The sequence below is a fragment of the Lepisma saccharinum genome, chromosome 24 (genome assembly GCF_977018435.1).
Source record: "Lepisma saccharinum chromosome 24, izLepSacc3.1, whole genome shotgun sequence".
In the NCBI taxonomy this organism is placed as follows: Eukaryota; Metazoa; Arthropoda; class Insecta; order Zygentoma; family Lepismatidae; genus Lepisma; species Lepisma saccharinum.
In genome coordinates this window covers 24,627,658-24,643,852 of record NC_139252.1, presented here as the reverse complement: position 1 = coordinate 24,643,852, position 16,195 = coordinate 24,627,658, and the positions used below count along the sequence as shown (strand labels likewise).

Genomic DNA, 16,195 nt, shown 5'->3' with positions numbered 1-16,195 from the left:
AAAAGAAGTAGGTTACTTCCAGAAGTGCTTCAAAAACTCGTGTTTCTGAAGTTTAATCCGCCAGCATTAAATTTACAACATTAAGAACAGGAATTCATTTTGCATTTCAAAGAACTGCTTGGGTACTAATGTTAAATCTCTTGAGAATCTATGTTCTTCTTAAAGGTTCACATAACCACTTTTATTTTTTGGATGCAAATGTACATCTCTTGAGAATATATATGTACAGTCGGCTCTCGATTCTATGACCCCGGATATAATGACCCTCTCGAAGTAACGACCCTTTTCTCGAGAACGATGAAAAATTTGAAGAAAAGTTGAAAAATTGAAGGAAATTGGCCAAAAAATACATTTGTTGCACTCATTCCCTTCACGAGCTAACTACCGCTCGCAAGTGGATCTGATCTAAAGACACCACCACACCATGCTTGAATGATATCCAATAGCACTTGACCTCTGCCCTCCCCTTCCCCAAGCGTGCCAATGTTATCCCGTACCCGATGGCCCCTATCCAATGTGCTAGGTTTATCTTGCCATTGTGATTTCGCTTTCTCTAGGATACGGGAGAAGAGAAGATCGAATGTGATCGGATGTTATTTTAAATCGACCTTGACTTGTTTTCTTGTCCTAAGAGCTGCTGACAACTCGCGAGAGGATGAGAAGGAGCCCAAAATGACTGCTGGACTTGCAGTGTTTATTAATGTGTATGGCAGCTCAAGCTCTGTCATCGATAAATGCACCACCTTGGAAATATTCACCAGTGTCAAATTGAGAAATGCGAGATAAGATCGCAGGAATGTTCCAGACACATGTCGTCTGGAAGTCTCTCCCATCTATCCAGCTCTGACCTAGAGTTCAAAATGTTCCCATGAGTGAGTAACTCTTGGCCTTATAGCCAACAACTTCCAATAACCGCTTTCATTCCTAACGTGTTCTTTGTTCCCTGTAACACTTCATAAAAAAGTGAAACTGGTAGAGATAATGAAAGCCACGTAGGCCAACTAAAGATCGTCAACCTGCTTAATACGTTGTCATTCAGGTTTCCGCAAAAGTTTACTTCGATCTTAGGTGCATCATAACTCCCATTTCCCACTTCTACGTTTTCCTAACTGTGCCGATGCCAAAAAAGTGTTCCGTTAGCTGAGTGACTTCTCCCTCTTTTACTGTCAGCAAACGTGTAGGAGGGGGAAAGGAGGAGTGATGCTGATTCTTTCAGTCACGATTTCCTTGCTCGTGTGTGCACATGGGCTGATTACAGGTGAGGGTGGAAGTGGACTCCTCCTCCTTTCCTTTGACGTCTAAAATGGAGCAACCAGTTCTGGATACATTCTTGAAAATGAACAAAAACCATAGGACAAGTAAGAAAAAAAGTGACCCCTTCCTTTCCCAGCTCATTCTCCGCCACTGTTGTGTACCGCAATGTGATAAATGCAAAATTCAGGTCCTTTTTTTTTTTCTGTTGTCTGCATAGGAAATATTGCCCGTATTATTGTATATTGCATGCAGTGGCATGCCCAGTATTTTCGAAAGGGAGGGGTTATGTATACTTTTCTTGGCAGTCAGCTCTCATTTTGTCATATTTTCCTACCTTTGACGATCTTTTTTTTTTAGGAATACTGGGACAAAGGGAGAGTTATAACCGCCATCAACCCCCCTTCCCCTTTAGTACACCTATGGTTGCATGGTAAAACATAAAGCAAGGATCATTTCTTTCTTCTTCACACTGCTGATAAAAGTTCCGTCTTCGGCAGTTGCGTTGCCTTTAAAATGCAGAGGATTTTCTCTTTGACCACCTGATGCTCGAATTTCCAGCCGGTCTCCTTGTTTTAATGCTGCAGCTCGCGCCAGTGTTTTGTCTAGCATCTGCAAAGCTGTCGCTTGCTGATAACAGCAATGACTCATCCAGCGCAAAGGAAAAGTCATTGTTTTGAATCTCTCGAAACGGTTTTGATTTGAAGATAACAAAATTCGATCTCCAGAAAGAAAACCAACAGTTAAAACAACTTCATCTTCCGCACCTTCTGATAAGCAAAACTGTAAATTTTATTTTGCACCCCACACAAGAATAAACTTCTTGAACACTTCTTGGAAAAAAATGCACACAATGTCGCTGCTTTTCTTCAGAACCATTCATGTGAAAAAAAAAGTGCTCAATGTAGAAATGGACGCTGAGACTGATTAAAAAAAAAACATTACTCAAGAGGAAAACGTTTGGCAGAGTGGATGTTTGACATCGAGAATACTTCTAAATCCAATATTAAATCGTCAATTAATGTGAGAGTAAATAATGATCTCCCATTTTGATATCTGAAAATGCACAGGTTTCATAAAGCTTGTTTTGAGTTCATTTTATGCTGATGGGCTAATCGGAACTAAATATACAGTCTAAAGTGAAATCCAATTCTAAATCCGAATGATTATTGAGTGCAACACTGTTTAATGTGTCCTAGGATACACAATCGGTGAAAACAGATCGCAAGTTCTGTGTTTCCTTTTTCAGGTTGGATTATAATGCAAGTCGAGTAAGAGTTTGGACTGCTCCCTTTAATGGAGGAGGGGGATGAATATGAAGTTGGTTGAAGCAAAGAAAACGTGACTTTTGTGACATTTTTACGATGTATTTTACACAGCCGAACCAGAACAAAATTTACAGTCCCGCTTATTTTTTTTTTTTTTTGTCTGGTACCTAGAAAGGTTGTGTTGTCTCTCTTGAGAGATCTTATCTTACCAGTTAACCCTGTAACAGACAATGCTCTAGTAGACCTAAATAAATTCCAACATTCATTCTGCCCGATTATCTCCAGACTTTTGCTGACGCCAGTGTGACTGGTGTCAAGATTCTTCGAATTTGGCTTACAATAAACGAGAGATTGTTTTCCTTTTTGTAGGTCTCCATGTAAACAGGGTTCTCATAAACTAGAATTGTAAGAATTTCAGGGAAGAGCAACGACTGTGCAGAATTAAAAGAAATAACATTATTTAAAATCCTTTTATGTTAAAACGTTTCCGTGTTCTATTTTCCTTCTCACAACACGCATCCTGAGCATAACAAGTTGTATAACTACACAGGATAAATGGTGTTACCGTCTCCTAGGATTCTTTGTGACCGTTTGAGCTCAATTAAAGCTGAAAAATAATGATCCTTCTCCCGGGAACTGTGAAAGGTCGTTGTATCGAGAGTTGATCATATATGCATATGATATGCAATAGAAATGTAATAGCAAATGTATTTTTGTCATGCTGAAAATAACATCCAATTTCTGTTGAATAATCTTATGTATCAGATCGGTTAAATATCGGCATCGGTTCCGAAAATTATCAGTGAGTACATTGGCATTGGTAAATTTTCAGCTTCGTCACATCCCTACCTCTGATGCATGACTACTTCTATTTCCTTTAATGGGATAAAAAATAGTCATGCACCAGACATCATTTGCAAACATCACTTCAGTTTATCCAGAATTTTCCATCTGAAGGGGTGTAAGTAAGCATTTAGGTGGGCTATAGGTATTTGGGGCCAAAATGATTTGAAATTGTAATTTGTAAAAAAAAAAAAGGGGGGGGGGTTGAGTAAATTTTGGAGTTTTTTTTTAGCGTCTTAACACTGAATATTCTTTCAAATAACGATTAAAATTAATAAGGGCTTTGCATACCCACGTTATGTAATAACAGGATACAAATAAAAAAAGTAAAATTTCTCTGATAAATATCAAGTAAAGAACAATTAATTCCACGAAATAAGTTGAAAGGTTTTCTTCTTAGATGTCAGAAGAAATCAACCATCTATTGTAAAAAAATAGTTTATTTATAACAATTTATTTACTGTGCAGGCCCCCCAGATGCATGTCATGTACTACCAAACACTGACACACATGAATGTTTAAGAGACTTCTGTCTCAATCTTCAGACAGAATGAATTTCTGAAACATTAGTGTGCATATACAAAAAAACAAGTACAATGGTAAAAAAAGAGTTCAAATAATTCATCATGAATCAACCACTTCTTATAAATATTAAAAACAAGTATTTAATTTTTCATTGCATAAACCATATTTCAGCAGAGAAATGTACCTCACATAACATTCACTAAACAGCTTCAACTAATTTGTAACTAAATGCCATGTAAATGCCTTAAATTAAAGCTTATAAAATACATTTAAAAAAGATAATGAAACACGTTTTGCAATAAAATGGCCCAATATTAGGTAAATGAAATTAATATTTCTAATCTTACTCTTTACATTTAGAAAACTAACAATAAATGTCTAAATGCTTTATACAGCGTGTCCACGCTAGAGGGATCGAGAAATAAATGCTTGCCATTTAAAACCAGATAAGGATATTGCTGTATTTTTCATATGACAGGAAAGGGAAACTCTCCGAGATTGTGCAACACTGTTTTCAGACAGCTACACGGTCGCGCATGTGCGTCAATAGCTTTTGTCTCGAAAGGAAGCCAGGCGCCATTCCGATCGCGCAGTGGAAAACATGTGGACACCGCAACAGAAAGTTCAGTGCATATTATGGCTAGCAGAAGAGAAATCTGTTTCTGGGGATATGTTAAGGACGTTGTTTATCAAGGAGACAGACCAAGAAATTTGCAGGAACTGAGGGGCCACATCACAAATGCAGTAGCGCTTGTGACTAGATGCTAGAGAACACTTGGCAGGAAGTTGAATACCGTTTAGATGTGTGCAGAGCCACCAAAGGTGCACATATCGAGTTGCATTGAACATCATCTGAAACTCGGTGAGTTTTGTATCAAGTAAAAATAAAAGTTTATGTTACCAATACATTCTGTTCACTAGAAATTATCACTTATTTCTCGATCCCTCTAGCGTGGACACCCTGTATTTTATTCAATCCGCAGTGGAACTCGAATTTTATGTTCAGAGATTTTACATTTTCCCATATCATTAGAGGCACATATTTTTGGTAAATAAAGAAGCAAAATTTCGGTACAAAAACAGAGTCAATTTCAGATTCAAAAGTGGTAAATAAAATAAAATGTATATTTTAGAGGTGAAGAATCGGATCAAAAGCAGTATATAAAATGACATTTTGGATTTAAAATTGTGAATAGAATCCTAAATTTTTAAAAACTACTTAATACACAAAATAAACATATGCTGTCAAATAACAAATTTACGTAGTTACCAGAGTATTAATTTTATTCCTGTATAAAGGGTTCCATTTTAGCTTCTCAAATACTTACAGCAGAATTAAACAATTTTACGTGAATTGCATAACTCACAGGATAATTCAAACTTCAGAAAGTGTCGCATTGGTAAATAAACTCTAAATTTCGTGATTAAGAGTCCATTTCACATTTTTCAGTTCATTTCGCATCATTTCATGACAAAAGAGAGTAGGAAAATGGACCTCATACCTTTCAGAAACATGAAAAATTAATTAAAATGTTACATTACAGGTTTTCGTCAAAAATGAAATATGTATACCTTTACACAACATACAATCAATCTTGAGGGTCTAAACACAGAAAACTGTTACAAAAATTACCTCTATTTCACATTTTCCAGCATTTTAAGTTTCTTCAGCTTGGTCCCCTGAAAAATGTAAAACTGTGGTTCAACTAATAGTTTACAGAAATCTTGGCTCTTTTAGCTCTTCTTAAAATAAAACAAAATAGTAGAATTGGTTCACTGGATCAAGCGATACTGCACATTAAAGAGAAGGATTAAAAAGTTCAATATGGCAGCTGATCAGGTCGAGCAACTTCACACCAGGCAAACATATGAGTGGTATAGATTCAGTGCTTTGTCTTGCATATAAGAATCCAGATGAATTTTGATGCTAATAAACCCCACTAAATCTGTGACAATGCATTTTAGCTGTCAACAGAGCAACAGAGTGCCATCTACTATCAAATAAATACATTTATTGTTAGATCTTGAGGGGTGACTAGGTGCATCTTGATTAAAATTTAACTTGTATTTTTGAACCTAGAGGTAATTTCTAACCAGATAACCAGTTGTTCTATGTTTATTGTAATTTTAAACCATGTAATTAAATTATGTTTGGGGGATTAAGACACGGTAGTATTATCAGTACACAGAAGCAAATTACTAACTTTTCGATGCAACTTAGTTGTAAAGGTTCTATTACTTTCAGCAGGCCCTGCCACAATCCACGCAGGAACTTGTTCATATTATGGGAAAGAGACGTGGTAATAGATATTGATTGATTGATTGAGTTGGTGTTTTAAGTCCACTTTATGCACAGTAAGGCTAATCGGGACTGGACCTACAGTTTAAAGTGGGATCCGAACCACTTGTGCCTCCACCGGGTATCGAATCCGGGATCCCTTGATTACAAGGCGACGACGCTACCACTGCGCCATAGGGGAGGCCGTGGTAATAGATAATTTAGGAACATGTCGTTACAGTGCAGTTTAAAAGTTAGTAATTTGCTTGTGTGTGTATATATAAGTAAATCAGATTACTTACTAGACTCGACTTCCTTGTATGTGGCTCTAAACCCTCTTCCATTATAAACAACATCACTGTGAAACGTAATAAACATATGATTTCCTGATGAAGATACAACTGTCTTTGTATTGTTGGAACAAAACTGTTGCAGAAGTGGAGATGTCGCATCTGGACCACCATAAATCTAAAGCACAAAGAGATAAAGTAAGAATCATAACACCTCCCCACCCCTGCAACATCTACATGTATTGCATCAACAAAAACTTGAAACCAAGTGCAGAAAAAAATTGGCATGCATCCTATTCACAGATATTCAAATATTTTACCACCACCTGGTGACAACATCAAAAGACATAATAGAGCTTCAATTAAAACAGATTAAAGCACGGTTAGTGAAGTAGAACTGAGTGACAGAATCTACATGGAATGTGAAGAATTTAAAATTAACTAATATACAGGGTGTTCTATTTGAGATGTCAGAAAAGTAAACCTTTATATACAAGAGGTTCATGTATGTATCTCTGAGCAGTTTGTTGTAAAATAAGCAGAAAGGATGCAAGTTTCAACTGAGTGGAGATTTACAGACATCAGATGCATGGCGGTGCTAGCACATGCATGGTAGACAAAGATGCATGGTTGACTATTGATTGAATTGTTGTTTTAGTCCACTTTATGCACAGAAAGGCTAATCAGGACTGGACCTACAGTTTAAAGTGGAATCCGAACCACTATGTCATGTGCCTACACCTGGTTTCGAACCCAGGATCACTTGATTACAAGACAACAACGTTGCAACTATGTCATCGGGGAGGCCCTAAGGTGGCGCTAGAGTGCATGGCAGACAATGATAGTGGTCACACCACAACAGCGTGCACAGTAGAGTGCTGCAGGGAAAAGATTTCGCTCGGGCACCAAATAGTTTGTACAGACAATGCTACACTATCATTAGGTCTTACGTTACATCTTAAACCTTGATTTGTAGTAATGAACATGTTGCTAATTTGCAGGACTCAGCAACTTCAGCTAATTCCTTCCGTAACGATGTACTCAATTCGTGGAAGTCAAGGTTGAGTAGTTGCTGTGAATTTTGAATTTGCTGTTGAGATTCCCTGATTTTTGTAAACTCAAACTGTTGAGACTCTTGAGTTTCCCTCATCTTTGTAAACTCAAACTGTTGAGACTCTTGAGTTTGCCTCATAGAATCTTGAGTTCCTCTAATTTTTGTAAACTCAAGCTGTTGAGACTCTTGAGTTTCCCTAATTTTTGTAAATTACACCTGTTGTGACTCGCTGATTTTCCTTAACTCTGCAAGTAGATCAAACATTTGAAAAGGAACATTACTTGGCCCCGTTAACGTCTCGGCCAACACAGAAGGATGAATGTTAATTTCTTGAACATTTTCCTGACTTCTTTTCCATTGCACAAAAGCTTCAATACTGAACGGATCATAAGATGGATCACAATCGTTACAGAAATAATTTTCATTTAACTGTAGATAGCATACGGAATTGAGAGATTCTTTGCTCGAGCAAACAGGCAAAACCAGATGTATACACTCGAAGCCCAGGAGTACATGTATAACTGTAATTTATCTGTGGTAGTGGGCCTTCAAATATGGATTGTGAACTGAAAGACACAGTGAAATTGAAACTTAAGTAAACACAGTCATCATCTTCATGTTAAAATGGAGTTTAGTCTATTTTACCAATACACAGCGATAGGAAAATGAAATGGGTGATTGTTGGCTGAAACTACAAAATGGATGATTGTTGGCTGAAACTACAAAGATGGATATTTTACATATATGTGTGTATGATTATTGTCACATTAAAGATATTCCATTGTAAAGGGTGTTTCATAAAGTGTGCAGTTTTTGAAAATGCAATAACTCAGCCAAAATTGCATGAAAGTTGACATTTTTATTTTTATTATTTTACACATTCACTACGATTTAATAATTGAAGAGTGAAAAGTGTCCGGCATATGCCTGTATGCGATTAAAAAGTGAAAAATTATGTCTGGCATATGTCCACCTCCGTTTTGTAAGCAGGCAGTAACTCAATCTGTGAAGTTCACCATGACACTTGTGCAGATGTCTATGTCGATTGAACCAATTACCCGTTGGATTTTCTTCTTCAATTCGAGGATTGTTTGAGGTTTGTTCATGTGCACTTGTGACTTCACATAACCCCATAAAAAGAAATCACATGGGGTGAGGTCACAAGACCTCGGAGGCCACTCCTGGTCACCATGAAGTGAGATAACGTGGCCAGGAAACTTTTTTTGCAGTAAGGTTATTGTCTCGTTGGATGTGTGGCAGGTAGAAGGGGCCAATCACACCTCCTGACGAAAATCCACACCAAACTGTGACATGTAGTGAATGCATTTGTTTTTCCTGGTCACTCTGGGTTTTTCTTTACCCCAAATACGGCAATTCTGTTTGTTAACAAAACCTGAGAGGTGGAAATGTGCCTTGTCACTGAAGTTTACTTTTCTTGCAAAATTTATTCATTTCGCATGATCGGTTGCTTTGATCTCTTGCGTCAACTGATAAGGGTGTATATGAAGGTCTTCTTTCAGTATTCGTTGCACTGAGGATACCAATATTCCCAACTGCTGTGAACGACGGCGAAGTGACTTCACGGGTCTAACATTCACACTGTCTTGCACTACTGCAATGTTTTCATCTGTGCGACGACTATGTTTTCGCCCAGGCGAATTTATGGTTGCAACTGACCCGGATATCTCGAATTTCTTCACCAACCTCCCAAATGTTGTTACAGTAGGGGGATTGTTACATCCGAAGATCGTGCGAAAATTACGAACTGTCTGTGCATAAGACTCTCCGTTTCTGTAATGTGTTTTCAAGATAACGCGTTGCTCGATAGTGAACCGCTCCATGGGAACTAAACTGAACAAATGCCAACAAATCGCTCAAGTAATAATCGGAGTGATCAAGGTTATGAAAATGATAAGAACAGTGTTGCCAACCTTCAAACAAAAAATGACAAGCGATATAAAAACTGCACACTTTATGGAACACCCTTTATATGCTCCAGCATAACACACTTAAGGGTGGAAGATTTGAATGAGTACGAGTGAGCAAAAGTGGTCTCATTCAAGACTCTAGCACACAGTGTGTCGTATAGTATGCAAAAATTTTCGAGTGTTACAAGGTCCCAGGAAGCTTTCAGACAACAACACAACTGCCACCATGCCCCTTTACATCGGGACATTGTTAATTCACACATGTCCATGGTCCATGTGGTATGATCTGTGCCATGTTGAGTGCTTATATGCTGGAACACGAAACTTGTGATTCTCATACACATGTACCGGGTGGTCTGAATTAAAGTTACCCAACTCAGAGCCCTCTGTAGCCTGTTTGAGGCATCGTGTAACTCTGAAATTTGGTGAATCCACTATGCAGACCATGGAGAAGAGGATGGCGATAAAAAAAAAAAGTTCAATTTTCCACCACCAGGCAGGGTTGTTAATGGTCCAGGAACCCATAAATTCTAATGGGTTCTATTGGGTTCCGCTACAGGACCGGAACCTTTTTTTCTCGCACAATTTAAATTTGATCCAAGTTGCAGATTGTTACATTGAAAAAAGGTTCCTGGGCTGTATTTTAATTGTTCCTGAAAAAAAAAGGTTCCTGGATTGTATTTAAATTGATGTGGGAAAAAAAAGGTTCCTGGACAAAATTGAAATTCTTCCAGAAAAAAGGTTCCTGGACCGAATTGAAAAAAAATCATTCTGGAAAAAAGGTTCCTGGACCATATTTAAATTGATCCGGAAAAAGGTTCCTGTACCCAATTGAAATGTTTTAAATATGAAAAGGTTATACACTGTCTAGAACTCATTTACGTTTGCTGATTTTCTCTTCCAGTCCGGAATTGAAATTATTTACAATTCCTGGGCCAGGGTTGACCAATTAAAAGTTGCCTTCTAAAAATGTCCGCAAGTACGTTTTACATTAAAATGTCACGCTGCTGTTGTAGAAAGCATAGCACAGGGAATAAATAATATCGCTGTTGTTCTATCGTGGACCAGGTTCAAAAACTCCCTTGTCAAAGAGTTACTGTACATAATGCAATGGACTATATTAGCGTGGCATCACATTGAGCTCAAACAAACCCGTTACGTGTTGTTCTGCCATCCGATCCAGGAACTGCAGCCAATAGGAGCCACCCAGCAGATATCACAACAGGGACAGGTAGTGTTGCCAGAGGTGTTGCTACAACCAAGTTAAGGAACACACACGAGAGGATGGGGCTAAATGAAGAGGGGTAACGTAACTGCAGCATTTGCATTTCAACCATTTCTACCTTGTACCTTAGATTCTCAAGGCAGTCAGCACCTGGATTATTCTTTCATGCTCACAAGTGGATAATTGTTTATCGTCAGGTCCGTAATCGATCCAAGTTGCGTATTGTTTCATTTCAATACGGAACTTGGACCTTATTTAAACTAATTCGGGAAAAAAGGTTCCCGGACCATATTTAAATTCATCCAGAAAAAAAGGGTTCCTGGACCATATTTAAATTGATTTGAAAAAAAGTTTCCTGGACCGAATTGAAATATGTTACAGATAAAAAGGTTCTTTACGGTTCAGAACCCATTTACGCTTCCTAATTTTCTCTCCTGGACCAGAATTGAATTTATTTTAAATTCCTGGACCTTTAACAACCCTGCCACCAGGTTGAAATATGATGCTGTACTTCCATGATAGGTTGTAATAATGACGTAAACCGCATCAATTGGTTATGGATTTGACTTTACCTTGTAATCTTGCAATAAACGAGAGATTATTTTCTCACAACTTCCAGCCACTAACAAATGTCTTTCTAATTAATAACTCAGCTAAATCACTTAACGTGAGTGCTGAACAAAAGTTCGGAAGTGATCACCATGCCATTAAATAAGAAAGAACATGCATTGCTGGTGAAGTTGTTTTATCAGAACAGTAGTAATAGTGCAGTTGCACTGCGAGGTTATAGTCATGCGAAAGGACTTTGAAAGGGGACCATGACGATGCATGAGTTAAAAAAGATGATGAAGAAATTTGAAGAGACTGGATATCTGGATGTTGCAGCAGGAAGGGGCCGCCGGCCGATTGCAGAAGAAGTTGTCACTAAAGTGGCTGTTGCAGTGGCAGATAGAGATGGCTGTGGATGACATGTGGCCTTGTAATATTCTGTGGACAAATAAGGCGCACTTCACCCTCAATGGGGTGGTAAACACACAGAACTGTCACATATGGGGTGCCTTGCTGCCCTGTGTGTTGCAGCGACAACAATTGTATTCTGATTACATCACTGTCTGGTGTGGTTTCACTGCTGATTTCATTCTGGGTCCGTTTTTCTTCGAGGAGCAAACACTGCAAGGCCCAGTCCGATGTTCCATTACAAGTTGTGACGTTTTTTCCTACGCTTTGCGTACAAAAATGTATTACGTAATAATTCCGCGTGGAAAAAGCGTCACACTTCCTCATTCTTCGTACGCCTTGCGTCTCGCTTGTCTTTGTTGATTATAATAGCCCCCGCTAGAGGTCTCTATGGACCTCTCGCTCGGCGTTCGCTTCTCGAGCAGACACACACAAAACATCGGCAGTCTCAGTTCCGACTTGGCAGACCTACGCGAAAGCTGTCAGCGTGACTTGGGTCACGAGAGGAAGACAGGCAGAGAGTATGGTGTTGGTTTAAGCGTGCAAGTCGTCTCGCGGGCGAGACTTTAACTTTATTCTGATTGCGTTTGCACGCTCCGTTATTGTTACTCTCTATGAAGTTCGGCACGTCAACGCGAGATAGAACTACCTTTTGGACGGATCTCATACGCTTGCAAGGAAGTTGCATTTGATTGGAGCGAGAAGTTTAACGAGGCCCTGTTAGATTTCGTCAGTTTCCCGCAACGTGGACCTGTATCCAGAGCTATAGTCGAGGGACGGATTTGATGGACGTTTCCAGACGTTACCCCAATATTCAGATACCAGAACGTGAAAGAAGGCAGAGTTCCGTTTGACTGGCCGCCCCTTGCAGTGTTGAATTGGAGGTTGGAACATTTTGGAAGAGATTAATGGAGGTATGTACAGTGTCGATACGTTCTCTTAGTTCTGCGAAGCCCAAGTCGCGAAACTGGGTTAGAATCCCGTTTCTTTATTACGATTGAGTCAAAAACTTAAACGAGTAAACGAAGTAAGAACGGGCGACGAAAGTTTAAACTATTCTTGATTGCAACTATACATGTGGGACAATTAATGTGACACCACTAGTTGAATATATTGTGATACGACAATGAAAATGATGGAACTTGCGACGTTCACGTAACATTGAAATTTAGCGAGGCGTACGAATGATAATTCCCGTCCATCGTCGCGAATCTTTAAATGTTGGAATAATTAACGTTAGGGTGGCACAACATTAAATTAGATTAGTGGGAGCATCAAATGTAAAAAGGGGAGAATTGTATAAATTATTGTGACAAAAGCATAACAGACCCAAGTGAGTCATTTGTTAATTAATTGTAAATATTCGGTTTGATGTCCAAGTGGATTTTACAATGTGTATAAAGGAAGGGATTTAATCGTGATTGTAATTCATGTTGCTGTTAACGTCTAATTTTGTAATACGTATTCCTGATACGTTAAATGACGGGTGGTAAATTGTAAGAAAGGTTTGTTAAAGTTTCAATTGGAGAGATTTTCTAAAATGCAATTAAATTGGGTTTGTTCATGATGAAATGTTTCTCACATTGTTGATTATTGAGATATTGATCGTTTCTTGTTCGAAATTGAATCTAATAAATTTTTGACTCAAGTCTTTAAAATCTGAATATTGTTCTATACATTTTTGTTCACGAACCTTCCACATAAGAAAGTGAAGCTGCGAAGTTGTTATTGGTAAGAAAGGAAGTTATGAACTTCATCGAGTAGGATTGACCCTGCAGTGTTTTCTTATGAATAGTTAGTGTGTATTTTTGTATTGCAGGATATTTTGGAAGAATTGTCAAACCTGAGTGAAATGTTCCACGATATTTTGTGAATGCCATTGCCTGTTACTTGATTTGATTGATTTAAAGGTGGGGACCAGTACCGAGAATTATATTTTTCTTTATTCTTATGCACAGCCTTGTCATTGGTTCTCTATTGAGACTGAGGTGGCGGCGTTAAAGCGTTGGCCAATCACCTCAACAATTTGCGACTTGTAACTGTTGGTTGTTGCTTAATTTATAGCGCGTACATTAATTGATCCCGGACCTATTTCTTCACGCTTCCCATAAGGCTTTATTGTCCCTTTTTTCAGTGCGCAGCCAACACGTTACAAAGTTCCTGGTATCAGAGCAGGTTTTATTAATTTATATACAAGAAATAATCACAAAATTTTTTTCCCTTCCTCACACTACTATTTTTGGTAGTATTGGTGATACCAACATTCCGATTTATACCTTTTTTCTTGTGCAATAAATTCCCTTGTTGCCATACATTGTTGGTGCTTAACAATTTTTTTGTTAACTTTGGAGCCCCCCCCCTTATTTTTTTTTTGAGACATTCCCGTGCAATTTTTTTTTTGTACAGATTCATACATAAGAACTTTTGTTTATTGATTCTAAATATTTTACAGTATATCTTGATGTTGCATTATTGCACTTACCTTGTATTTTGGATATTGTTAGTCCCTTTTTTGTTTTGGCTATATTTTTTGGCACATTTTGGATATCCTCATCGAGGAACAAATATAATGTCGCTTCCCTTTCAAGGCCATTTGCCTCGGGTTGGGTCGACTTCTTTTCCTTTCCCCCCTGTTAATATACAACCTTCACCTTTTTTACAGACCCCAAACTTACACACACCCAGAGAACTTTTGTTGCCTCCCGATTATTCATATATAACAAATTATATTAGATATACAACCGTTGTCGATCTTTTACGGGTTTTACAACCGACCGATGGTTTGGATCCCGACCGGTTGTTCTGTTTTTTGTTGAACCTTCATAAAATTTTCAAGTTAAACCTAATAGATTTAGAATCTTTACTGTTGATGGCATTTGCGTCCACACAAGGACCTCTTAGAGACACTTGGTATGATGCTCTTCACGAGAAATTCCCATGGCCAATGTTTATACGTGTTTTGTGGTATCGCTTCGTTCCTTATTCCACAATGCAAATGTTGCTAGATAAATACCTCCTTCGTCCTCAGCGAAGTGGGGAATTTCTCTCTACTTATTTGAATGAACTTTATGAGGCTTATCACGTGTTACCTACAAATTGGCCTGAATCTAGTCTATTGGAATTCATGCTATTCAGTTTACAAGAGAGCACCCGTTTGAATTTAATGGGCTTTGATCGACCGACTTCTATCGCTAATTTTATTTGTTTATCGAGGGAGATATGGCCATTAGAGCTACATCGGTATGAACAACTAGAGGAAAAATGTGTCTCGCATCCTATTGATTCTCAAACCCCACAACCTCTCCCAACTTTACCGGTTTTTTCTCCTCCTTCCTCCTTGTTGGATACTGTAAAGAATTCTGAAGATTTACCTTTTACGGTCGCCCCACATCACAATACTAAATTATTGCACATTGAGCCTTCACATGTTGATATAGAGCGATCTTTACCATCAGAAACTACAATTGTACCTCGTATAGAACATCCTTTGACAATTATTGACAAGGTTATGCCTATTATACATGCTACCTTGAATTCTACACCGAGTCGTCTTCTTGTCGACTCTGGCAGCTCTGTATCATTAATTGCGAGAGGATTTTTGGCTACCTTACGTCCTATACCACCTACTCTTCACGACAATGTTCGTACGTTGCAGACCGTTAATAATCAATCTATCCATCTCGATTCACGCGTGATTTTGACGTTGAAATTACAGGGCTTGTCATGGAAATGGACCTTTTGGATTTCCGAAGCCTTGCCGTTTCCCGTTATTCTTGGTTCTGATTTCTTTTCTCATTCCAAGGGTACTATTTCCTTTGACCATTTAGTGGTTTCCTTTCCCTACTCTCATGATTCCATTCCTTTCGCCTCCTCTGTACCTCCGACAACAAAAAATCAGGCACGACTTGTTGCCAAGGTTAATCACTCTCCAGCAAATGACTTGCCGCCCAACATTACTAGTTTATTACGGGAATATGATGATGTGGTCACTGAACGTGTGGGTACTTGTACGCTGGACCCTGTTTCCATTCCACTAATCACTAATGTACCTTTTCGCTCCAAACCATTCCAGCTAAATCCCACCCAAACAAACATTTTACGACAACAAATTCAGGAGTTGTTGGACCAGAACATCATAGAGGAATGTGCCTCCGCCTATGCATCCCCGTGTTTTCTTGTTGAGAAGAAGGACGGCGGTCATCGTCTTGTCTGTAGTTACAAGCACCTTAACCGTCTTATTGCCTATGACAATTTCCCACAAAGCCGTATAGATTTGATTTTTCAGCATTTACAGGCTGCTAAAGTGTTTTCTTGCTTAGATCTTTGCAAAAGTTTTCACCAACTAAGGCTAGATGAACCTAGCAAAGACTTAACGGCCTTTGTCACCTCCTTTGGCCAATACCGATATACAAGGGTTCCCTTCGGTATCAATCTTGGTACCCAACTATTGACTCGTGCTTTGGACAAAATTCTGGGCCCTTTTAAATACAAATTCCTGGTGACCTATGCCGATGACGTTTTGATCTTCAGTCCCGATGAAAAGACTCATTTGATTCATCTCAAATTGGTTTTGCAG

The 16,195-nt window shown here is 38.6% G+C and overlaps 1 protein-coding gene across 1 annotated transcript in view; it reads right to left on the bottom strand.

The window, feature by feature from the left end:
* The window catches only part of LOC145978140 (cubilin-like), a 416,836-nt gene that overhangs the window by 215,175 nt on the left and 185,466 nt on the right, over positions 1 to 16,195 (bottom strand). Inside the window, exon 30 of the mRNA XM_083110579.1 lies at positions 6,468 to 6,633. Within this exon, the coding sequence (XP_082966705.1) occupies positions 6,468 to 6,633 (166 nt within the window). The remainder of the gene's footprint in view (positions 1 to 6,467; positions 6,634 to 16,195) is intronic.